Source organism: Diplotaxodon limnothrissa, linkage group LG14, assembly GCF_057381915.1.
Source record: "Diplotaxodon limnothrissa isolate DT_005_m linkage group LG14, D_limnothrissa_male_GT1.1, whole genome shotgun sequence".
Classification (NCBI taxonomy): Eukaryota; Metazoa; Chordata; class Actinopteri; order Cichliformes; family Cichlidae; genus Diplotaxodon; species Diplotaxodon limnothrissa.
Window position 1 is genome coordinate 11,971,663 of NC_140609.1, and position 27,255 is coordinate 11,998,917.

The following is a 27,255-nucleotide window of genomic DNA, read 5'->3' on the forward strand; positions in this document are numbered from 1 at the left end:
TGCACTTCTTCCTGTTTTATTTTGAAGGTTAAGAAGGTTAGAAAGGTTTGAAGGCTAGAAAAGGAGAAAAGTTGTTCCATTTGGTGTTTTGCCTTTTTGGTTTTTTTAAACGAACTGTAAACTGGAGGCCATGGCTTTTAGCCTTTTGACAGACACTGGGTCAAATTTAAGAACTTCATCCACACTATCCTTTTTTCACATTGTCACATGCAAAAAAAAGAGGTCCGCAAGTTATTTTCTTTACCTTCAGTCCATTGGTCATTAGTGCTGACATGTGCCCGCACTCAGTTTGAGATCCCTGATCATATCTCCTCGTCGCCTAAGTTACATCTTTTAAATTTGAACAATGGGAGCCACCTCTTCATTCTTCCCGCAATCCTATACTTCTCCCAGCCTCCCACTCGCTCCCAACTTCCCCGTTCTTCCATTGTCCTCGACTGATATTATATGAACTCTCATTACAGGGGTGGTAATAGACTCTTCAGCACCCAGATCCTCTTTATTATCTGTCAGCTGTGGACTACATCTCTAAGCTGATTAGCCAGAGCCGTCTTTTCAGCATTTCAATTAGGAGCGTTTTGAATAGTCAAGCAGCTTGCACGCCTTATATTCATTACTGACATTCTTAGAGCACTATGCGACGTTCAAATCCAGTAATCCAAGAAACATATTGCAGCAGTGAGGATGAAAGGGCAACAGAAGAATGACATCATGGCAGATTTTAATATTGGTCTCACAGGCAAAAGGCAAAAGTAGCTATTAACAGCAATGCAAAGCAATTTACAGCAGCAGAGACACTTGCAGTTTAGCATAAATGGCCCAGCTGGCAATCCTGTCATGTACACCCATATGCAAGCACACATGCATACACACAAACGGTTTTTCATATGCTTTAAAAGACAAATATATTCAAGAGAGTTATATTTACCATCACATATTAAGCTCTGTGCCTGAATCTTATCACTGCAGAATGGTAAAAATTGATAAATGTGTCAGTCTGAGTAGCATGAAGACTGGACATACAGGTAAAACACCTGTATGTCCAATTCGGCTGTTCGGCCAGGTAAAGGGCCACAAAAGGGGAAAAAATGAGAGAGGATGAAGCGGAAGAGCAGGAAATTGAGGGAGAGGAATGGGAGGAAGAGGTTGTGACTCCTAGTGCTAATGGATTTAGGTCAGATGACGAAGATATGATTTGCTTTGCACGCTGTGTGTGTTCGTGCATGTGTGTGTTTGTGTGTGAGCTTGCGTGTACAAGTGGAGGGCATGGTTTTGTGATGTCATTAACAGTGGAGCCAAAATACGATGATCTCGGGGTATTATCAGTATCTGTTTAAGGTATCCGGCTTTGTCAAATACCCACTTGACACAGGAGTCACCATCATGTTTTATCATTCAGTCTGACTCTCTCACTTTCACACACACAAACACGCACACACACACACACACACAAACTCCCACTAATCCATTCAAGGCATTGTTAATCCAGCTGTGTGCTGGTACAGAGATGTGCTGTACATGGCTGACAACCAAGTCACCAACGCTGATGTCATACCTGTGTGTATTTCGGTTGCCTCCGTTGTAATCGCTGCTGTTTGCGAGACAGACGCAGCACACTATTATGCGACTACATCAAGGAGCCTAAACCGTGTACTCTGCTCTCTGCATTACAGCACACTGAATTTCTCTCTGTAGAGATCCTGAGTGTCACAAACGCTCGTGTCGGTGCGCTAAGTGAAATGTTGTTGTCATGTTCTCAGCTGTATAATTTGACAAAGAGCTCAGTCTCACTTAGAGCCTCAGTCGGGGAGAAGGGAGCAGAGAGGGAAAAGGGATGCAGTTGTGCACACTTGAGGATTTCTACAGTAGTCATGTACCATTTGCCACAGAACAATGGAAGTGGAGTAGCTGAGAGTCAAGTGCCTTTTCCCTGGGCATGTTAGTGGTGCTTGTAGAGGAAGACGACGGTCTTCCACATTTCATATTAGATTTTTCAAGTGAGTAGATTCGTTTTTTTTACCATTGTGGTTTCAGTGAAGTCTCTTTCTCTAACCTTAAAACATAATATCCCTCATGCTTAATTCAACGAACACGTTTAGACGTATTAAAATCACAAAAGAAGTATTTCATCTCATCACCTTGACACTGTCTGATCTGTTTCTCAGGTATGGTAGAGTGGGTCTGTATTGTTGGAGTGTTCAAAGATATCGCCACAGTCTTTGCTTGATTGTTATAATCTGGTCAATCTGCTTTAAATGCTTAGTTTCCAGCAGTTACTGCATCTGTTTGTCATCGACATGAGGGGATTTCTTTAATATAGTCGCAGCTCTGGCTGTAAACACAGCAGTGTCACCAACCTGCTCCATCTGATTCAAAATTGTATCCACCGCTTTGCTCTGCAGTACTCTGCAGTTTTTGGATGTTGACCAAAACAGCTTTTTCATTAATTAAGTCATGTTAAACTTGCTTTTCTTTGCTTAAGGTTAAAGTAAAAGTGAACAGTACAGTCCCAACGTGTGCCCCAGTCACACAAGTATAGAAACTGTTGAGGAATTATCTGACAACCAAATGTGTATTCTCCAACCAATTGGGGAGTGGTTACTGGAGGTTGTTGGCAGTAATTAAGAAATTCACACAGGCCTAGAGACCCCCTGGTAACCTCAGGCCATTGGTTGGCAGGTGGTTGCTGGAGGTTACTGCCAGTTGCTAGTAGTCCCTGCTGTGTGTGATGCTGGATGGAAAACCTCTGTGCGATTGCTTTGATCACTAGCAGGTTACTGCTGTCTCCAGGGGTTTTCATGCAAGATGCCAACTTGTCTACAAACTACTCGCCAAGCAGCAGTGAAACTGAAGAAAGCGATTGTAACTATAAACAGAGAACATTCACCAAAACGTTCTGCCCTTCAGTTGCAAAAGGGACTACTTTCTCTTTGAAAACAGACAAACTCAAGTCCCAGTTTGCCACAAGCAACTCTGCAGTAGGAAATACGAAAAAGGAAATAAGAGGATGACATTTTAATTTGCTACCTGAACACCCATATGCACCTTTTAACAGAGACATATATAAATAACACTGTTTTATATAGCCTACTGTATTATTGAATGACTAAGTTCACTGTTATGGCCCACAATAAGCAGGAAATGAGGGTATATTTACTGAATACAAATACCTTGCTATAATCATTGTTGTTGCAGAACTTTGCTTGCTTGCTTTGAGTGCCGTGCACTCTCATACTGTGGAGTAGATTCAGGCACCCTAACAGATTTGAGAATTTCAATTTTATTTCAGTGGTAATTTTAAATGTTGTTATTTTTTCCTCTTCTTTTTACAGAACCAGGCCAGGGACAGAGAACAGAAGAAGAAAAAGTTGGCTTAAAGGGAGCGTGGACGTGTAGTTATGAAGAAGTTAGGAAAAGCCTTCATAAATTATTTCAATGGATATACAAATGATGAGTGTAACCTTCAGAGATGTTTTGCTGGAATAAATGGGGAATAGACTGATTCTTCTACTCTCCCAGAGCACTCAAAGAATTTAATAGAACATACTTGATTCACCTATTCACACCCAGTCATAGAAGTGCTTTTTCTATGTTTAAGTGCTTTCTATCTAACATTCACACACATTCACATGCATCGGAGAGCAACTTGGGGTTAATATCTTGCCCAAGGATATTTGGCATGTAGACAAAAGTAGCCAGGGATTGAACCACCAACCTTCCTAACCCACTTAACCTCTTGACTTACAGCGACCAATGCACATAATGGGGAAATAAATGTAGTTCTTTACATTTCTAATAGAGTGGATTTTTAAGACTTTTCAGTTACAAACTAGAGGATGCATTTTTTCATGCAAGCCCAGATTAAGATTTAACTGCCTGTGTAGCATGGACGGGATAAATAAGGGAAAGCAAAGGAGTGGACACATCCAGAAAGAACAAGACAGATGTAAAGCTATGCTAACAGGAAGCACAAGAAACAAGTGAGGAAAAACAGTATGCGTAGAAAAAAACATGATACAGGCGAGGCAGAAGACTATCAAAGTAAAACAGGAAGTAGCACACTTAGACATGTAGGCTTGATACAGGGACTGGAGAGAAACACTCATGAAGACACACAACTTGATGTGGGAAGACAAAAGCACGCACATAGCAGACAGAGCTGAAAGACAGAGAGAGAAAGCTAAAGAGCAAGGGACGAGAGAGAGAGACAGAGGAAGAGAGTGCACGAGAGAGCGACAGCAAACTTGACTTTCATAAACAGACATGATAGACAACACAGAGACATGACAGGCATACAAATTAACATGAAGACAAGACTGACTTCACAGAGAGACACCAATAACTAACACAGGAAACTAGACACGAGAGAAGGAACCAGCTAGTGATGATGAACAATGACTTGATCGCATAATAACAAAAGCCTGAATGACAACAAATGCAAAATATAGAGCTATAATATAAAAATAACTAACTGGAAAACTCAAAACCAATAAGATAGAAAAATTAAAAACCCATGAGAAAGAAGGAGCAGTCAGATTGGGACATGGCTGAGATTGAAAGGCTGAATGTGGGAGGAAGAGGGTCATGACATTTAAAAAAAAAAAGCTGGGAGGGATCACAGGGAAATACTGAAAGAAAAAACAGAAAGAAGAAAAGCAATAGGAAAGAGTGACGGATAGACAGAGAGATAGTAAGCACTAAAATGTAGTAGAGGAGATAGCAGATGGTGGGGATTATTCTGGACTAAAATACTCTGTGATCTACAGAGGGAAGGCCACAGACATAAACCGTTACAGACTCCATCTGCCAGAAATAGACCAAAAAGAGCTGTGCACCATCACGATAATGATCAAATACTGCCTGGATAGCAAAATCCAAAAAACGGCTATATTTGTCATCATAAACAACACAATGACTCTGAGGACAGATAAAATGCTGATGTTCAGTTATGCTCACGCGTTTAGAGAAATCACTTGGGAGAAATGTCCTGTTGAGTGTCACAGAATCGGGCCTTTCAAAAAACTTAACAGAATTATATTTAGAAACTGAAACGGGTGATCGGCAACGACGTGAAGACCTAAAACGTGCTGCTTTCAGGTGCCTATGTGCTGGAGCATTTGTTTGTGTGTGATTATGACTGATACCATCAGCCACTAATCCACATTTTATGTTCACCGTGATTAGGACAACAGCCTGCTGAGCTATGTGCGTGCATGTGCGTGTCTGTGTGTGTGTGTGTGTGCAGTGAAAACAAAGGCAAACTAGTCCACAAATCTCCCAAATAATTCGGTTATATCCATCCACACACATACAAAACCTGAAAACACACAAACAGAGATACAGACTAATGCTTGCTAATCACCCAGTCTCCCCCTGTGTGCAGGAAGGGAATAAAAGAGCAAAGACAGAGATCTGGAAATAAGTTGAGCTCTTTTTTTTACCTTTTCCTGTGTGTAGATCAAACCTTGAACCTGCGGAGAGAGAGAAAAGACAATAAAGAAGGCATAATTACTGTTGTGTTTTGTGAGTGAGCATTAGTGTAGCTGAGGCAATCACACAGTGCACCATCACACTGATGAAACAGAGAAATCAACATTAGCATCTCTCTGCAGGCAGACAGAACCTGCGCCATGCTCAGTTGCTTCTTGCATCTTTTCTTGATATCCCTGCAACTGCTACTCAAGACTTTAGGTTCCTGTGGCAGCAAGTAAGCCAGTGGCATTCAAGTCTCAAATATTGTGACTTAATCTTTGTGTGCATAAGAGAGAAAGTGTGTGTTTGTGCATGTGTGTTATTGGCTAATTATCTACCCTGACATGGGGGGCAGTTAATTAAATCCTTCCCCGGCAGTATGCATAAAGTAATTATTGAGCATGGATGCATATCTACAAAAAAAAAACAAAAAAAAACATTTGCATGTGATAAACATAATGTCACATGTTCCCTGATGCAACACACACATTTAAAAGAACTTCCTTTCCAAAGAACTGAGAACATGCAGGCAATCAAACCGCAAATCAGAAATTTGTTTTTTGCATCATCTTCTCAGAAGATAATGAGCTGCTCTTCAATTCCACCTGGAAATTGAAGGTGAGCGCAATTGCACTTGACAGACCGCTAAGTTCATTGTTTCTAAGTTCATCATCACATTGAACCGGTGTTGATTTTGTTGCTCGTTGATTTTCGTTAAAGGACTGTTAAAGTTAAAGACTTCTTAATTCTTAAACCTATTATGGATTCAGTTTTTATACACCTCAAAACACCAATATGTATCCACCAACTGCGCCAGTGAAACAACACATTCCCTGCAATCACCGTGCCCCCAATTACTGCTTTCTGTTCTGAAGCTGATGGAAGAAGCCTGTCATCCAGTCGGTATGTACAACGTGCAAACATATGCCCGCTACATCTGCCGTCTCAGTGAAACGGTCCGGTGCTGGATTGACACGATCTGCTAAGCTGCAGTGAGTGTCTGAGATCTTTACCTTCGCTTAAAGGGCTTTGAACGCTATAATCAGTGATGAAAGCTCTTAACTGACACAACATCCTCAGAGAGAGAAAGGGGGGGGGGGGGGGAAGTGATTGCGTGTGTGCGGGGTTAACTGGGCATTTTTGTCCCTTTGCTACTTTCACGAGACTTCTCACACTTTTCAATTTCAAAGATTCACTTTCTAAGATATCTCTTCCTTTCATGCAAAACACTGCGTCATTGTCCCACACTGTAGCTGCATTCAGAGTATTTTGAAAAGAGGCAACACTGGCAGTTTCAATCTGTCCTCTGCTGAAAACCTTTGATGCTTTCAAGCTGAACAGAGAGAGACTGACCACCCAGGCTACAGGAGCCCTAGAAACAACAGGAGCTTCTGCAGCATACAAATAAGCTTAACAATCTTCTACGGATACGCACACATAAACACAATAAGATGTGTATGCTTTTCCCGTACAGGTTTATGTGTTGCTAAAAATACATATAAAAGACCTTCATGTTACAGGATTAAAGTTCTTTTACCCCTATAGGGACCCCAAAGCTAACAAGCTTTATGGCTCATATAGCAAAAACATCATGCCTGAGTACTTCTGTTTTAGTTTACCAATACAAACGTTCTGCTAAGAGCTGAGTTCTTATAATCTTGCAAACATATAGTCATGTACTTGGTCAGTAGAAAAGCACTTTACACTCTCTTCATGTGTGAAGAGATAAAAAAAAACCAAGCAAACAAGCGAGCAAAACAAGAAAAACGAGCACACACAGTAATAATATTTCATATTTTCTGCATGAGCAGGTGATGCAAGCAGAGGTGTGAGGCTGATGCTTCGCACGGCTGATCCTTTTCAGCTGCTGACATTCACAGGACCGTCAGCAGCATGTCTTCACACTACCTGCCACATACGGCTGGAGTGTTCTGCGCTTGGAGGCATAATCATTTCAGCAGTTGTTAAGGAGAACTCATTCAGATGGAGCAAAGGCCTGTGGCAAAATTGGAAGAGGAGGGTGGTTGGCAGTGAAAAAATGTGCTGCACATGCTGCTATGTTAACAGTTAATATTTTGCGTATCTGCACAGAACTAATGCAAATTTTGTGCAACAGTGGATGTAACAGCAGTGCGTGATCGCATCTGACTAATCGATGAATGAAAGTTCAGTGACTGACGATGCAAGGAGTGGTGTTTTGGGGTGTTTTTTGAACGAGGCAGCCAGAAACGAAGGAGCCAAAATTAAAAAATGTGATGATGCGAGCAACAGGTTGCAGATACAGATACTATATCTCCCCCTCTCTAAAGGGCATCATTCACTCTACAACAATGTGATAAGTCACTGCGTGAGTCCACTGCCAACAGTTTGAATTTAATCTCAACCTCTGAGCCACTTTACAGAGAATTTCAAACCATTACCCAAGCTCAACGATTGCCAGTGGCTGCCAAGTACCTTCAAGGGAATGTCAGTTTCCATGGTAACCACGCCACCACCAGCTGTAGACCCCATGAGTGAAAAATTCTTTAACGGCCAACCGATCACAAACCTTTCTGGAAGTTTCTCCCGAGTACTGTGTTGGCCTCTCTATCTCTAATGGACTTTTTACTCTTTGTACTGTGTGTGTCAGCTGATGCTCACTCCCAGCTTTCTTTAGTAGTTTTTCTCGGACTGAGAGGGCTCTGCGACACTAAATGGAAGGATGTACACATTTTTTAAAGTCAGTTGAGAATCAGGAAATGATATGTTCCCATCATTGTAGTTTCTTAACTTTGATCACATCAAAAATGTGTTTAACCTGTAATACAGTACTGTTTATGTTATTACCTGAAGAAAGAAGATGAAAGCACTATTGTGCTACAGTCACACTAGTTTAAACAGTGGTTGGAGACACAACCATGTTTATTGTGACCGTGTTAAATGAAGTTTTCTTGTTTGGAAACAGTTGCTTGAGAGACGGGGAACAGGTCTGTCAACTGCTGTCCTCAAAACATCTTGGGTTAGTCAAGATGGCAATAAGGTGGAACCAGTCAGTTTGCAATCAAATGGGCTCAAGTTGGCCATTACATGCAGTCTGTTTGTGATAATACACCAAACTCTGATAAATCTGCAGTCCCCAGATCTGTTGCAAATCTATTGTGATCCATCCATTTTCTTCCACTTGTCCAATTCAGGGTCACAGTGGGGATGGAGGTTATCATAGTACAAGAGCCAGGATACTCTTTGGACAGGTAGCCAGACTGTTGAAGGGCCAGCACAGAGAGACAGACAACCACTTACACTCACATTCACACCCACAGATAATTTAGAATCACCAACTAACCTAAGCCCGCTAACAGCATGTATCCGGACTGGGGAAGGAAGCCAGACCACAGAGAGAGGACTCACACGGACACGGGGAGAACATGTGAAACTCTTTAAGCAGAAATGCACATTAGCTATTTACATTCAGAAATCAGTCAGAACCTCAAATGTGAAACACACTTTCCTCTATAAGTAGTGGTGTAGTTGCTGTGAAATGGCAATTTAACTGCATTAAAATATAGGCGTGCTGTAACTTTGTTTTAATAAAATAATTTAAACAGAATCCAACCAGCTGGCAACCAGATGATGATGCAGATTAATTCTAGCATTTTATTTATTCACAAACCTTTGCCACTCTGTCTGAGAGTGATTCCAGTCAGTCTCAGTCAGACTACAACAGTTTGGGGACAGGCTGCCTCCCACCAAGCGACCTGTGGTATCCACTCAAGCTCTGGGTGACAAGTTGGTTACTTGTCACCCGAGCCATTAGAAAAGCAATGGCCTTGCTAAACAATACCAGGTAAAGCAAAGCTTTACTTGAAATTATGTGCTTAGATGCGCTGAGCAGTACTGAAGATGGAAAAACAACTTTACAACATGGGAAATAAGACCAACAACTGTAAATGCACAGGCGGGCTGAAACAAGCTCTGTAACTTTGACTGAATTATTATCACCATGTAAGTTACAAATTTACTGTTACAGTCTTCTGAAGGACTGGTGGGTCTTTACAGCATAATAAAGTAAATCGACTCAGCTCATTCTTTTTCCTCTAACACCAAACTGACACGAGTAAAATAAATCACTGTGGAGTGCCTTTAGTTTTGATTGCATTCCTGGGGACAGACTACTGGAGCAGTGAAAATAACAGTTAAGAAGACTGAGAATATTACTGCTAAGCATATGTGCACAATTAAAATGCAATTTGTTTAAATGTTTAAAGCGGATCAAAGTACATTCCCGAGAACTGGTATAAAAGTAAAGATGAGCTTCTGGTAAACTACAGCATCACATCTAATTATCACTAAACAAATGTTTCTATAGTAAAAAATATGTGTTGTTTCGCTTTTTGTGTTGTTTCCCTTATAAGCAGGGTTTACTTCTCTCTTCTGAAGACAAGGAAAGGAAGAGTACTGCTCAGTAGACACTGAAGAAATGCAGCTTCAAGCAAAACAGACATGTGCCTCCCAAAGGCAAAGCATGCTCATCTCTCCCGCTAGTGTGCGTAGCCAGGAGTTGATAACCAGGTAGAGAGGAGCCATGTTGGAGACAACATGCCCAAACAAACTCCCACAGGATGTGGAGCGCTTCTTAAAAGCAGACAAGCCGCATCTTTAAAAACACAGCTCTGGCATTGGTTCACACATGATTTCATGACCCACGGTGTTCACACCTGATTCTCTCCCCTCCTGGGTCTTAATCAAGTTGTTTGTTTCAGAAAGACTTCATTAGTTTGTTTCTTTGATTGTGTAGCTGTGAATGCCTCTGAGTGAGTGCGCGCGGACGAGCGCACACTGATTTAACATCATGAAACACACATACTGTCCTTGAGAGTGCCTCTGACAAATGTAAACAAGTAAAACAAATTTTAAAAAAAGCCCTCATGACGTCGTGATCATAGATCATTTTCTTACTGGGAATACAGGTCGGCGCAAGGCAGGCGAAAGTGGAGAGGGTGTTAAGAGATGTTTTCCTTTATGGAGAATGATTTGTTTGTTTTACGTTCCAGCTCGCAAACCTCACGGGCCCTAACCTACATTACAGCACAATGACTATTAATCATTGATGCTCAGACCTTTTAATATCACTCATATAAAATTTATCTACACGTGAACAAAACAAATGAAGAGTTGTGTTCTGAAACACTGCATATTCATTTTTTGGTGGAAAATGATCACCTGGTGATTATCAAGCCAAGTCTGGACCTAAGCAAGACATGCCTGTTTGTTCTGAGAATATAATATCGTTTCCAACTTAGCTGATGAATTTGAAAGTTACTTTATATAGTTACATTACTCTCAGACACATATCATGTCTTTTAACCCTCCTGCCATCCTTTAAAAAACTCACACCCATCACCCTAGGGACCATTCTCAGCCACGCCATAAAAAGACCATATATCCATATTTTATTCCACTTTAAATTAGCCAACCTTGTAAAACTACTTCTCCCTGAAATATTCATGTAAAGTTTTAATTATATTTTCGTTGTTTTAACCCTTCAAATCCCAGTGTTATTACATGAGCGCCCTGTGTTATAAGCCCCAAAACCCAAAAAACGAAACTAAATATTTCCACAAAAAACCAGTTGAAGTAATATGTGATTGTCATTATAAGTAGGCCTTTAGATGGACCAAAGATTGGCACCAACATACATTTTGACCTGCCATTATTTTTTTTGCATTTTTTTTGCAATTTAAAAATTAAAACTTCAAGGCCCTGAGTCTTCATTGACATCCAAGAAAAGAAGAAAAAATAAAATCATATGATGATAATTTGGGGTTGAAAAATAGCATTTATAATGGAAGTCAATGGGCAGAAAATGGTCCCCAGGGTGATGGGTGTGGGGATTTCTGCTGCTCAGCCATTTTAGGCTGATTTAAGGAATTCACACTGGAATATTAACATTGACAGGTAAAAACTATCCTGTGGCAAGTTTGGTTATATTCCACTGAACACAGTGGAAATGGCAGCCATTTAACACATAGCAGTGGCACAAAAAGGTCCCAAGAAGGCAGGAAGGTTAAGGTTATTTACAGTTATGTAACTGTAATCTATAGCACTGTGCAAATGTTTTGAGCCACCCCTCATTTCTTTATGTGCTGCTTGGAAAATTAGAAATGCTCCATGAAAGAGCCTCTGCCATGTTTCACAGATGGCTGTGGACACTTACTATATAAGACCTGTTGACACTGATTTTGAGTCATTGTTTAGTTTGGCATACCTCACCTTTTTCCCTCTGTTTGCCTTCCTTACACATGGCTTTTTCGACAGCCACTCGTCCATTGAGAACATTTCTGATGAAGCATCGGTGAAACAGAAGATGGATCAGCTCAAGGGTCAAATCTCATGTTTACTGACAGGCCTTTGCTGGATTTTCCCCCCTATTTCTTAAGGGTGTGAATTCAGACACTTTTCATCAGCTTTTTAGGTCTGCCACTTCTTCTTTTGACCTCCACTGTTCCAGTTTCCTCAAATTTCTTTAAGGGCACACTGCACGCCATATCTATATGAAAGGTTTTTCTCTCATAGCTCCTTAGTAATCACCCTGTTGGTTCAAAAATACAATTTCATGCCTGCCAAACTGTGGTGTTTTTGGTATTCTTCATAGATACTACTGCTGAAGTCCACTTTAAAAATGTATAGCAGTCTAGCAGTTTGGAAGCTAAATAATAAAAAAAATGAAATGAAAGGTGGCTTGACACTTTTGCACAGTAGTGAAGCCGTGAAATGCTGACAGTTCGTTAGTTTATATGCATATCAAATTCATTTTCACAGTTTGTGCCTGCAAATCGTATTTTCAGAGTTTCTTTAGGTGTGAAGATTAAGATTGCCCTCTAACAAGTCAGTCAAACTAAAACTTTGTTCAGTCACATTAATGTTTCAAACCCTGGTGCAGCACCAGCTTCAACAAGGTTCTCAAAAATCCACTGCTCACACATTTTGGTATCAGCAGCATCAACTTCTTTCAGACTTTATTAGGTTGGATTATTAATTTCCCTTTTAACGTCAATAATATCTCAAAACCTACATATTATTTTTGTATCAGCTTGATGAACAACTTCTATGGAAACCTGAGTATCAGTGACGTGCTTTTCAGAAAAACAGTGAACACAAAAATATATTTTTAGACCAAGTCCAAACACAGCAGCTGTCTCATTTGCATTTGTGATTATCAGAGACTATTTCTCTCATGTATTTCTTTTTACCATTGACAAGAAGCCACTGTACCGTCGCTGCTCGCTGTGCGCCATCAATCTTCAAACAATCTCTAGTCTTTGCTGCAATGTACTCCATATTTGTCACTTTTGAGACAGGCCCCAATTGTGTCTCCTGGATTGGACGCTCGGTGTCCGTTTCATTTTGACGACTTTGAGATAGCCAAGCACTTCACAAGTTACAGACGTGTCTGAAGTTCAATTTAAATGACCACTGGCTAAAACAAAAAAACATGCACTGCCTGAAATCTCACATGCACACACGACAACAGAGTTTTGAGGCCTGCTGCAATGAGTGTATGAATCCCAATATAGCAAAAGTGCCTATAAGAACCAGAAGAAGAAGAACAAGAGCTTGGTAGCTCTGGTTTTAACTAGGGATGGGTATTGATAAGATTTTAACGATTCCGATTCCATTTTCGATTCTGTTTAACGATTCGATTCTTTATCGATTCTCTTATCGATTCTTTTTTTTTTTTTTTAAAAAGGAGAACACTAAGGTCGATTAGCTCAGAGCTTTGTTTTATATCTTCTCTTTGAACAAGATAGAAATTTAGGAGTAACATGGCCTTACAAACCCAACAGTGAGATCTTGAGAGATCCAGCCTACGGCTCTTCAATGGGGTGTCACAGGGTCCCCAGGAAAAAAAAATTGTAAATGTAAAATAATAAAATAAATATTCTTGTGAGACATATCACATATTGACGGGGTCGGGTTATGTTAAAAAGTATAAATTGTTATACTTTGTTCATTGGTTCAAAGGTACCCCACACTTCTTTTTTTGTTTGCTTGTTTGTTCTGGTGTATTTTTCATTTGAACTGTTACTCTGCCAGAGTACTCATATTTACAAGATGGCATTGAACGCCCCATTGGTGTATCAGGAAAACTATTTTGTACATATGTTCCTTGAAGGGGATTGAAGTCGTTCTTTTTTCCACCGCAGCGAAGGGCTAGGAGTAGGAGAGGAGCTGCTGTATGTTTTTGTTATCGAATCGATCTGATTGTGAAATAAAGCATATGCAGTGAGAAAGCAACTCCAGGAGTCATCCCTGCCTTAAAGCTGCAACATTCTTCTGTAGCAATAACAAAGTATAACATAAATTGTTCTGTGGCAATTACACAAGAATATCCAGTAATGTCCCTGCCTACAATTAAACACATTCACTTACCAAAAATCGGGGGCATCTGCTGTGGCAAATGGGTGCAAGCCTTTGACCACAAACTTAGACACTGCTCGGTGACATTAGTCTATCCTGGCCTGAAAGGAGACGCTACCGGTAGACTGCAGCGAGAACTGCCAGCGAGCGCCAGCCAGACTCTGTCTGTCTCTCTCATCATGGTCACCTACATGTACAGTAATGGCAGGTCTTGTAATAAGGCAGATTGCGCTAACATAATATGCACTGTTAGTTGATTATTTACCTGCCGCATTAACGGGAGAGGACGTGCAAACGTTAGCGCTGCTGCTGGGTTGAGAGTCACGAGTCCGGAGCGGAATTAAAAACATGACATTCATTTAAGGTCATCGCGTGTTTTGTGAGCAAATGCTTTTGCATATTCGTAGTGTTTCCTCCCTTAAATGAAATATCTACTTTGCAAGTTGCCCTGTTGTCATCGGTTCTCATAAAGTATAATCAAACTTTTGAGCGTTTGAGCCGCTTAGGCGCCGTGTTTCCTGCCAGGTAAATGACGCTCCGCAACGTGGTGACGTCATTCGGGGCGACTGGAATCGATAAGGGAATCGTTTGCAAAAATGGCAAACGATTCCAAGGAATTGAAACAGTGGGAACCGGTTCTCAACAAGAACCGGTTTTCGATACCCATCCCTAGTTTTAACATTTTTTTATTAAAACAAACAAAGAAGCAAACAATGTATGAAGAACCACAATGGCATGAACGCACTCCTATCGGCTCTGCTTCACTTATCATTTGCATTATTTATTATGTTTACATACTTAACTTTTCCACCATTGTTTGCCCAAGTCTATTCAAGTCAGCTACATTTAGTTATAGTACAGCTATAAGGTATGGGGTCTTCACACCCCCCCATTCTCTGCTAGCCATTGGGGCGGGGGGTCTGGGAGGAGATGTTAGCTGTCCGATTGGCCTCCCTGCTGCTGCGGAGCCTGGGACGGTCTGCTTGCCTCCACCCCGGGGAGAAGGGTAACATCTCTTGGGCCTGGGTTCTGTTTCCCCCTCTGGGGGCGAGGGTACCTGGACCCGGGGTATAGAGTATGTTTGGGGAGTGTGATTGTGTGTACATGTCCATTTATGTCAATCCTTACATTGGGTGAGTGCTGAGTGTTTGTATATGTGTGCATGAGGGTGGGAATGCATGTTTGTGTCTGTGTGTGCCTGTTTGTCTGTGTCTATATGTCAGGTCGGGTCTTAGACTCCACCTCTCTGGGAACTCCCAGGCCCTCCAAGGCCTATCTCCCCTCACCACACTCCCTGCCGGTGACTGATGCCCTTAGGGGTCGGTGCATTGGTGGTTCTTGGTGTCCGGGGCTGGGCACTCAGGTATGTACCGGCTCACTCCCGGTGGCTACCTGGCGGGGCCTGGCGCCTGTTGCTCGGTCAGGCCTCCTCCGGGGTGCGGGGGGCCCTCGGGCCTCCGGCCTCTGGGCCTGCGGCTCGGTTCACTCTGGCACAGCTGGCTGCCGGCAGAGCCGGCGAGCACGCCGGTGCAGCCCCCTCTAGCTTCTGCTCGGTGGCCGCTGGGTGACGCCTCGTCTGGGGATCCTCAGCCCTTCCCATGAGGGTGGCACGGATGCCCCTCCGGTGGTCCTCTTTGGGCTCTCGTGCTCTGGGAGCCTCTGGATGTCTGGGGCCTGGGTCTCCTCCATGCCTGCTTCATGCCCTGGGGGACGGGGCTATGGCTCGTTACATCCTCTTGCAGACCATTACATGTGGAAACCATTTGAATACAAGCGCGCTGATCCACACAGGTGTGCACACGGGTGTTCACTGCTCGTAGACTTAAATTACACCTTTCTTGGCTGCTACTTCAAAGCACATTGTGCGCTGTCTGTCCTGCGTGCTGCACAACAACATTGAATATTCAGTATTTACTGCTGTTTACACTTAGCTAGATTAATGCGATGGTGTTGTGTTTAGTATGTTGCTTTGGTTTTTGTTTTTTTGTTTTTTTGCTTGTTTTCTATTCTGCCTCTCTCAACAGGTGATCCAGGAGATTTTTTTTCTCCCCCCCTTTCTCACTGTCCCTCTCCCCTTCTGTTTTTCTTTTCCTTCCTCTTTCTTTCTCCCTTTCCTATCCCTCACTCATGTCTGTCCCGTCTGTAACATCTGAAAATAAAATATAATAAACAATAAAAACAAAGGTCGATCAAATGGACCAATACGGCAATGCCATGATGATCCATTTGGCAAAGTAAATCCATTGGGTATCCTTGTTGGTCTTCAGACAACAATTCTGATGGCTAAAGAACCAAATGGGACAGGCAAAAAAAAAAAAAGTTATAGTACAGCTAATTCGATGTGATCGTGTCTCTTTGAATGTTTCATGGGTCTTGGGGAACTATCGATCCTTGATCTCAAAATCATGCACGTTTAAAAATGGAAACCTCACAACCTCCACACTGCAAAAGCCAGTTGGTCTAGTTTTCACGTAGCGTTTCACATTGGCAGTATTTTTTTCTTCAGACACATGCATCAAAGGCATTTAAAATAAAGCTCAAATATCTCATTTAAAAAAAAATGAACCACCTCAGAAATCAAAGCTCTTACAAATTCCAGATCTAAGGCCAATGCAGAATCATCATTTAATCCAGACAGTCATTATAACTGCGGAGAAAAACGTCTCCAGAGGTCAATTAACCCGATGAGTGAACTGAGAACCCTCCAGTGGAGGCATCAAATAAGCCAATATAGCAAAGACAACACACACACACACACACACGAGCAGGCCAAGATAATAATGACATGACAAAGAAGCACTTGATAAACTGACACATGCTGTTTAATTCTCTCTGTCTCTGTTAAACATACTCTCTCTCACACACTGTACACATTAGCAAACAGATTGCTGTCCTTTAATCGCACGTCATCTTTTAATTGGAATAAGTGTGAAAGAAATAAAGGCAGTTAGATTGGCTCAGTCTGGCAGAGACGCCTTAGAGCACGAGTGCTGGAACGAACTTCATATATTCACATATGTTTTAATCATAAGGTCTTTTTACAGTCAGCCTGGAAGCGGAGGTAGCCAGATTATTATTTTTACATTCTCCATCAAAATCAGCCCAAAATCAGCGAAAATTTTACATGATTTACTGTTGGCTTAATTGAACAGTAGATAAAAACACTCAATCTCTGAAGAGACTAAATTATCAGATAAACCTAAATTATATACCCAAAGGTAATAGATAATAGATGTAAAACTTTAATAGTTGACATATCTCAAATACAACAATTTAATTGGCCATGCCAACAACTGATTACATAGCACTGATTTATACATTGCCTTGATTATGAGGAAGGAGGCGATAGACTGTGTCCTTAAAGAGCTGAAATCAGTCACTTTTGTGTGCTTATGATGGTCCAAGCGGTGTATTTGAGTCCTCGAATTAAGGGTTAGATTAAGGGTTCAGAAAACTTGATCAGGAAGTAGTGAAAATGTTAATTCATCTCTATTCATTCTGAAATGTGCTAAAGTTTGTGTCCTGATCAAAGAGATATAATGAATTCTATACAAAACAGCAGGCTCATGATAAATCTGTGTTTTATACCATGTAATCTATGTTAGCCATTCCTACAGTTTTCAGCTCAAACCCTTGTCACGACTGCTGTCATAATGTTGTCTAATATGCAAATCTTAGTGTGGAGATGCCTCTCCGTGATTGATCCAGAGGACAGACCATACAGATTGGCTAACTAGCTGGAGATGAATTATATGATGACACCACGATGGACTGTTTTTCACTCATCCTATGTAGGGGTGGACTGCCTTTTTGTTTGGTTATAGTTTTCTCCTGTTTTCATAGTTAGGGAGCCAAGTTGTTGTCATTTGGTTTGATTCTTTTGATTAGGTTAGTTTGGTAAATCCTCGAGATATTAGATTATTTGACACTAAAAAAGGAGCCTGACAAATTAACATGTTGTAAATCAATCATTGTCAAACTTTATCAATTGTGCGATGTGGCTGCTTGGGGTCTGACGAGGATGGATCACCCTTATTTTGTGGTCTGGCCCTAGACAGGCCATAATACCCTGAAAAAGCTTCAGATATTCAGGTCACCTATACCTGCTCAGGCCACTTCAACTCATGGTCTTTATAATACATAACACTTTAACACCAGCAGAGTCATTCACAGCCTTCTCGAGGTATTATTCACCATCGCATACTTATATCTACATAATAAGTATGCGTGAGCTGCACACAATCGCTCACCGAAGTCTCAGTGTTGCTTATGCAAGCACTTTCCAACAGAATGCACACATGCATGAAGAATCATGCATCAAAAAAAACCTCCCTACACACACACTCATACAAACACACTTACACTTACATATCCCTGTCCCAGCACACACTGAAACCTTTGATTTGCGTGAGCACAGGTAGTTGTGCTCTTAGCACCTTTGGCTATTTCGGCCGTTAAATTGGTCCCAGTGAGATGTGAGAGCTCAGACCACGGGGCTGACCTCTAACTCTCCACCTATGGTGGCAAAGAGTCAGAATCGGTCGGTCCGATCAATGGCACAACAGCAGCCAGACACCCAGCTTCGATGTAGGGAGCCTCCTTGTAATGTATCAGCAGGCAGATGATGATAATGGACAAGGCCATCTGCTTGGTGGTTCTCCTCCGAGCACACGTTTGATTTTAGGGAAAATCTTTCTGTCTTTGACGCTTAAATCATCCTGGGAGCTGATTAAGGAATCAGAATTGGCTCGACTGTTTTTATTTTTTTTATATATTATTATTCTTTAAGGACCCTTGCCTCATTGCCTTTTTTGGGACACAATTAAATTGCAGATTCTATTAAAATAACTTTATTTAAACCTCACTAAAGATGACACTAGTGAAGATACAGTTGAAGCTCTGACAGTTATTGCTCATAATAACTTGTAATAAAGGTAAAAAAGCTTGGGATATACACAAGCTAAACTCAATGCAATACAAGACATGTAATGGACTGCCTTGTGCTGTGCTCAGAAGTGATAGCCTAGCTTCCTAGAAATCCTGTAGACACTGATGAGTGTCCTGCTCAAGCCACCTTTTGTCTGGGCATTGTTTATGACACATGACTACTGCTGGGCTTCCTACTGCCTCCAAAGTCAGCTGAGGACACTGATAAGACCTCACACCTGACTGCTGAGCAGGCTCTCAGACATGATGGAAGTTATATCTGGCCTGTCTGCCTGACACAAAAATAAATAAATGAAGAACGTATCTACCTGTCAATCAGCTGAGGACACAACCAGGTCCAAAGCTGAACTAAACTCATTAAAAGAGGAAGCAAAGCCGAGTCAAGAGCCACGTGTGGGAGAGTAATGCTAGGGAGTTGCACTGTCATCCACTGGTCATTCTTTTCTACACAAACTGTAATCATGAACTGATCACCATTTCCTTAATTGTTTTGTTGCTAAGGAAGAGAAAAAAACTGCAGTTGCTTCAGTGTATTTGTTTTTTGGCAGAAATAAGAATCCCCAATTTACACATGTGAACTCATACTTTATATTTGACTAATAAAAGTGTCACACAACATGACTTTGAATGATGCAGAAACAGCTGATGCAAAAACAAAACTGGACATTTAGTCATCTTTTTTAGTCACAGTTAAAAAAAAGAAAAACCAGAATGCTGCACATCATAATATAGCCTCATCATACATGAATAATCTAAAGCCAATCAGTATGAAGCCCTCCATCAGCCATTAAGTCTTTCTGAATGGAGTCTTCCAACCTCATTCCAACAGACCGATTCCTCGCCGGCTGCTGAGATGCCAGTACAGATGGACTGAATGGAGATGAGGCCAGGAGCAGTGTCTGTGGAGCTAAACTCTTGGTGAATTGTGCCAGCAAAGAACGGCGCCGCTCTGGGGCCTGGCCCATGCGTTCACTCGAGCCCTGGCAGGGAGAACAGGGGCCCCCTTGTTTGGCAGAGGCATGTTGACGGGAAACATAAAGCATTCACATGATAACGAGAGAGCGAATACATGTCGCTGCTTTCTCTCCCTCAGATACAGTACACGTCTTTACACAGGGGGGTGGGATGTGGGGGGGGGTCAGCAAGTACACATATACACACACACATAAATCACACAAATCTACTGTACGCTGACACAAACACACACTGGTGCAGTCGCACAAACATGAGCCTTCCATCACAAACCCCTCAGTGTCTGGTGCAGAACGGCCTGATTGCTGGCCTCATCACCAAGGAGACCAGTATTAAGCGGGCACCTGGCAGAGACTGACTGGCATTTAGCATTTAGGACCCCACAAAGCTTTCAGGCAGAATATACAGGCCCTTTTCTCAAACGAGAGAGGGAGAGAGAGAGATTAGTCACATGGATACACACAGAGAAACAAAAACAGGGGGGAGAGAGAATGAAAAACAGTCTGATGATCACATTAAAGAGGAGAATGATTTGGAGGGGAAATAAAACAGTGATAGAGGTGAAGCGGGCAGCGGGTTCGCAACAGCTAGATCAGGGACAAACATGGCTCAAAAAGCAGAAAAGGCGTGAAAGCGAATACGTCGTTGAAGATGAGATCCTTAAAGGTAGGCAGGAGGTGAGAAAGAAAGGGGTTTTTTGTCAGCTTTACACTGACAAGTGCTTTACAGCAGTGACTACATAGCAGCTGATAGTCATGCGTCTAACATAAAGGATCTGAGCATTAAGAGCCGCATGTGTGATTTCAGCTGACGTCACAAACGAGGGAAGCTATTAATACTCATGCCCACCTGAGTCTCCACCAGGCTAGGGAGAGAAATGCAGTGCAAATGAACGACAAAAATATTTTTTTTCATTTTCATTCACAAGTCTCCAGGCTGAGAATGAAAGAAAGGAAGTGAGAAGAGGGGAAATCAAGCATTTGGCTTGTTGTGTTTTGCCCTATTAACAGAAAGTGGAAGATCAAGTGATCCATCCATCCATCCTCTTCTGCTTATCCTTATCGGGATCGCGGGGGGGGGCTGGAGACTAGCTGCCATAGGGCGAGAGGCAGGGTACACCCTGGACAGGTCACCAGTCTGTCGCAGGGCTGCTGCACAGCAAATAAGGGTTAAAGGCTTTAACAGAGGGGGGTGGTGGTGCACTCCAGATGTTTTTAAGCTGAGGAGAACAGTGGGAGGAGTGGAAAGGAGAGGAGAAATTAATTTTGTCATGAATTAAACAGATAACAGAAGGTGTGCGAGGTCATCGTATCAGCTCCACCGCTGAATTAAGCTCACAGACCTTCTCCATTATCATTTTTTATGCTTCCACGCCAGCAAAACCATATCTCTCACATAGCCTTGAGGGAATTTCTTCAAATTTGCTGCTTGAACTCTAGGATGAACTGGTTAGATTCTGGTCGTCAAAAGTTAAAGTTCACTGTGGCCTAATTACATTACATCACTCCTAGGACGTCCAGAGTTCAAGTTTGGACAGACAAGGACATGAACTGCAAGGTGGCTGGCGTGAGGTGACAAAACTTGATCCTCTATTTTTTGAAGTTTTGATTTTCTCATCCAACGATTGTTGTCCATTTTAAATGGAACTTGCAACGCCCTTAAATACACCTTACTTATAAAATTCATAAAGCACAGGGACCGACTGTACAGTGTTGTGGTTTTAGAAGAAACAACATGCTTTCAAATTGATATTAACTGTCAGTTTATAGTCGGCAATGAATGTGGTATAAACTCTAGCGGGATTTGCTAGCGTTTGCAGATGTTTTGTTTAGCCCATTCATTTTCTCCAAACTCCTCCCTGTATGAGTGCCGGTGCTTTAGAATTGCTGCTGTGAATCTTTTTGAGGGGCAGTAATGGGCTGTTAATTTGATGAAACAAGGCACTGACTGAATCAACTGATTGCTGTTGTTGCAGTCTTAAAGTAAAAAATAAAGCGAGCTTTTTGGACATTCACTATCCGGACAGCTTATGAGTCCTGTGTTCAACAAGAAATAAACTGCTTTGCACACTGAAAACAAAAATAATAATAATAATATTGGAAGCAATTAGGTTTCCTCCAACAGAGGCCTTGACTGTAAACAAAGTTCAACACATTTGGGCTTTTTTTGAGTTAGCTGGCTCGACAAATCCTAAAACCCCAGCTGGTGATAATGGGTGTCAAAGCAGTGGTTATGGCCCGGTGTGCCCTCAAACAAAAGAAGGGAGTTTACAGAAAATGGCCCCATTAGTGCCGCCTACTCCAGTCAGATGATGATAAAAACAGCGATAGCAGGGATAGCAGGGCAGGAACATAACCTGCTCCCGACCGAAGTAAAAAAAATCCAGGCACTTTTTAATACAGAAAAATCTGACCTCAACATGAAGATAGCTCGGTAACCTTCATAGTACACCCCTCAAAACAAATGGCAAAAAGGTGTCTCATCCAGCACCGCCCGACTCGCTTCATCTATCTATCTGCCAGCTTCAGCCTCAGACTGTTAAACCAAATGTGAAATCTGCCAATGCTGCTGATTTGTTCTCTCAGGTTTACTTTCACAAGTCAACTGGTCCCCAGTTACTCTCACTTAAAATTTCTTAACGGTTCAGCACTTAGCCCACCACTCCTGTCCTCGTGGAGCCTGTGATACTTTGATAACAAGCTATGAAACACTGTATCATATATGTCTCATCTCATCTGCAAGGCCAGCTTATAGTATTAATTTTTCATCTTAATTCAAACAAGGATTAATTAAAAACGGAGCCTTTTTTTCTCCCCTTGGTGCATGGCAGTGGCGTAATCTGTTACTGTATCTGCTCTGGCTCCACCATTGCAAGCTGCATTCACGAGTCTTTATCTAAAGAGTGTTTTACTGTAACAATGGTGAATAGTCTCATGTGGTTGCGCAGGCACACTGATGACAGTTTCAATGGGTCCTGCTATTCCACACTAGGCTCATTTTAACAAAGGGTATTTTTTTCCCCCATTGTGCTCTAATACACAACACACATTTCCACATCTCTCTCATCACCCAGTGGTACAGTAATAAAGAAAAGCTACATCTCGCTCTCTCTCTGTATCTGCCTCGCTCCAGCTCAGCACCAGTCCCGAAGCATTACTCAGCTCTATTCCACTTATTTGCAATGCACAAAAGCAAGCTATCGAAAATGACCAGAGTTGAACTCCAGCGGGGAAATCATTCCCTAAATACAGAGAAATCTTTCAAGAACGAGACAATGCCCCGCCTTAATAAAGTACCCTCCAGCTGAGTACAATAGAGTCATTGATCATCTCGTGTCATCGTTAAAATCTTGTGTTTCATCTCACAGCTTTAATAAAGGGAAAATGTCAACCGTTTACAGGCCAGAGAAGATGGATTACTTTATATTCTGCCATTGATTATGAGATGTTTATGAAGAGACAGAACGGGACTCACGAGTCCCCTTGAGGATCCTCTATCCTGCTATCGCTGACTGAGATTGTCTTTGTTCCACAATGGAGTTTCTCTCCACGTTAGTGTTATATACTGCAACTCTCGATCATCTCACTCCCTCGGCCATCTTTATGACATCACGTCACTGCAGAGCAATGAGAGTGAACTGTAATTGCACATCATTGTTGCTTTGCCATAATTACAGTTGTGATAGTGCACAGGGAGAAAATGACTTAATAGTCTCTGGGTAATTACCCCAATTGACTAGATGGCAGCTAATTGGATTGTTTGACATTGTGTGAATGTCTACATCTTTGCGTGTGTGTGTGTGTGTGTGTGTGTGTGTGTGTGTGTGTGTGTGTGTGTGTGTGTGTGTGAGAGAGAGAGAGAGAGAGAGAGAGAGAGCACTTGACAAAAAATAATAATAACCACAAAAGACTCCATTTGTGGAAACACTAAGACAAAGTCACATAATCATCCTTTGCAACTAATGGCATTGCATCCAGATTCACAAATTTTACATGGGGAATCCATTTGAAATTATTTCTAATGACTTTGGTCATTTCTTAAAAATTCATTGCCTATTGCAAACCATTCTGATCTTCACAATGAATTTTTGGACAAAAACATCACTCTTCAAGAGCAGATAATTACTTTACCCTTTAAAATCATCTGATGGTGTTAAAAGTATACCTAAAAATATATAATTATATATTTTTTTCTTAATATTGTTGACCTCACTAAGGTTTAAACATAGTTAAACAGATTAACTATAACAATAGCTGTCACAATATTATAATCAACAGAAATACCCAGAAAAATACCACTTTTGATACCATTGCAAAAGAAATTACAAAGTCAAGAGGCTTTTTTTATATAATATATTAAATGTTTTCAGTATATATCCCTGTTTATTTCCGGTGCTTATGATGACTTAGTACTAGAGCTGGGCGATAGAACGATAACGTATGTATTGCGAAATAACTTTTTCTCGATAGAAAAGTTAAACTATTGCAATAGGCCTCATCTCTCTTGTCCTCTTAAAAAAAAAAAAAAGAAGAACAGCCAATCCAAATTAAGTAGCGCAGAGCCGAACCAATCACAGCCGCAGCGTCACGTCACGTGATACGTACAGCACAAGTGCCAAGCCGCATATGTGTATTTGTTTGGGAAGCAGCCAGCCGCCGTGCCGCCCGGGTAATGGAGGAAATGAGTGTGCCGACTACAGAAAAATCAACTGAGAGCGTGACCGAAGGTTACCAAAGAGAAAACAGATGATGATGGTTCCAATGCTGGAGAGATTGTTGAACGGAAAAGCCATAGAAGTTCCGTAGTATGAAGGTATTTCGGCTATTTCAAGTCTGACAAAAAACAGAGTAGCGCGCACTGCAAATTGTGCCGAAAGCAAGTCTGGAAATACAATAAAGCGGTGCATGCTCAATCTCTGACTGGAAGCGCTAATTCGTCATTCGGCTTTTGTCAGACTAAAGTAACTGTTAAAACTGTTTGAAAAGCTAAGCTATACAACAAGGAGAGATTGAGAATTTCCTTTTAGTTCTCAGTTTATTTGATATTGACAAAAGTTAGTCAGTTTTGTCTGTTCTTCTGTAAAACAAAATAAGATTTATTTTTAGAAGTAGTCTGTTTTGTTTGTTCTATTTTGAAACTTAAACGCTTTAGCGGCTGCCTTTTGTGTAGTTTGCAATATTTGCCTTTATTTATCTGAAAAAGTCTCATGTTCCTTAAGTACATTTACCCTGTTGAACTTATTATGGGAAATAAATATTTAAATCAAAACAAGCTGCTGATTATTTCACATTTTACTTGTGAGCAACGGCACATTTAAATCTTACAAATATAGTTATTTGGCTTATATTGTGATAGATATCGTTATCGCCTGAAATGAAAAAAACATATCGTGATATGAAAAAATCTTATATCGCCCAGCTCTACTTGGTACCATATTTATGTTGCTAATCAGTTAAGGTAGACTTTCACTGTTTCTCTCTAGCAGCTTGTAGACTCTTCTCAACTTCAATCTTGGATTTTAAGAGAAAGCTGACACTTTTTAGGCACAAACAACACAATAAATGTTAAATCTGTAAAATTAACAATATCAATAGCATGCTATGTTGCTCCTACCTTAGCTCCAACCATAGCTGCTAGCTATCTCAATAATAATTTAACAGACAGCTAATGAGGATAACTGCTAATAAACAGTTAATGTTAACATATTTGAGGGAATGACAATGTTTATAGCAATTTTTAATTTCAATGTTGTTGAAACAGGTGCTTTAGTCTTCAGGGTGCTTTGAAAGTTTGTTGCACTTCTGTTCATGTATTCAGCTGCTAGTGAAGGGAGTGCTGTGCTGTGAACTCATAAAAAAGACATACCGTTATTTTTTCAGAATTTTGCTGTTGAAAGGTGACATAAATATCATAAATATCTGATAGCATTTAATTTACATGTTCTTATTTGGTGAAGGTGGGCAGCTTAGCCCTGGTAGGTTAACAGATGATTGGCAGTAGGTTTGAAAGTGAGAATTTTTGGTTTCTGTCTCTCTGTGTTAGCCCTATAATGGACTGAAAACTTGTTCATGGTTGACATTGCAAAATGATATCCCTTAATAGGCCCAACTTCTCATAACGTGTAAAATTCACACAACTTACTTTTAAACCTGACAACTTGAACGACCAGAGGAAGGATCCATGTTCTCATTTAGTTAACTGGAGACCGTTGACTGGTGAATATCCTCTCAATTCATTCAGGCTCATACATGACAGCATATGATTTCACTATATGCGAATTAACATTAAAACCACCTTGATTATCTCCTTACAGTGTTATGCTCTGCCAGGAAGGCTCAGGCCCTGGCATTTGTGTGGATGTTTATTTGACATGTACTGAACCTGAACACTGATGTTAGATAACCCCTCATAGAAAGATGCACCCTAATTCAGGAAAACTGGCTTTGGCAAAATTTGTTCAGAGCAGCTCAGCAGACATCATAAAGAGCCCCAGACACTGACTCCAAACTGTCTCCAAACTGTCTCCAAAGTCCCCTTATCCAGATCCAATCAAGCATTCACGAGATACGCCACACCAAGCCGGATCCACAGAGGCACTACCCCATTACCTCAAGGACCCAAAGCTCCTGGTGCCAACACTCATGTACCAGACACCACACTGAAAAAAGGCCATGTTGGATTTACTTGATTCAATAGTGGACATTGGTTGCACACAAATGTTCTGCTTTGGCAGAAACTTAAACAATTGTGTTCAATCAACACAACTTTTTCATATTCAATAAACATATTCATAAAACACGATTGAAACATGTTTAGATGAAGTAAGTTGAGCTCTTGAAATATTTTAATCCTTCACAATTTTGTCATTTTATTTCAACACCAATTAATAACATTTACCCCAATACTACTTGCTCATTTAAATACTACATGTTGTCTTCATATTACATAATGTTCAACAAAGTCTAGAGTCTGGTTAAGATAAAAAATTTAATGGATCTACAACAACTAACATCCTATCTTTATCCTGGTTGCAGGGGGGCTGGGAAATAACCCTGAATTGTTAGGCAGGGTACACCCTAGACAACTCACAAGTCTGTCACAAACAACCATTTGCACTTACATTGACAGGTAATTTAGAATCATCAATTAACCTAACTCTAACAACTGCACAACTTTTAACTGTGGGAAGAAACCAGAATACCCAGAGAGAAACCAGTGCAAACTAGCCAGATTGTGGATTTGAACCCAGGATCTTCTTACTGTGAAGCAACAGCACTAACCACAATGCCACCAATCCAGACTTAACAAAAGTAGGAAAGCTATGATTTCAAGGCTTGATGCAGAATTTTTTTGTACGTTTTTGTCCTTGACAGGTTAATTCACAATAAATAGCAATAGCATGCACGTGGTGTGTCGTAGTTGTCTGCCTCTTATAACGCCAGTGATTTTCCTACAGTTTGACATCTC

At 41.1% G+C, this 27,255-nt stretch overlaps 1 protein-coding gene across 1 annotated transcript in view; it reads right to left on the reverse strand.

Annotated features, from left to right (window-relative positions):
- Positions 1-27,255, reverse strand: part of igsf11 (immunoglobulin superfamily member 11) — a 121,692-nt gene that overhangs the window by 77,191 nt on the left and 17,246 nt on the right. The window contains exon 2 of the mRNA XM_085371291.1: positions 5,442-5,471. Coding sequence (XP_085227417.1) covers positions 5,442-5,471 — 30 coding nt within the window. The remainder of the gene's footprint in view (positions 1-5,441; positions 5,472-27,255) is intronic.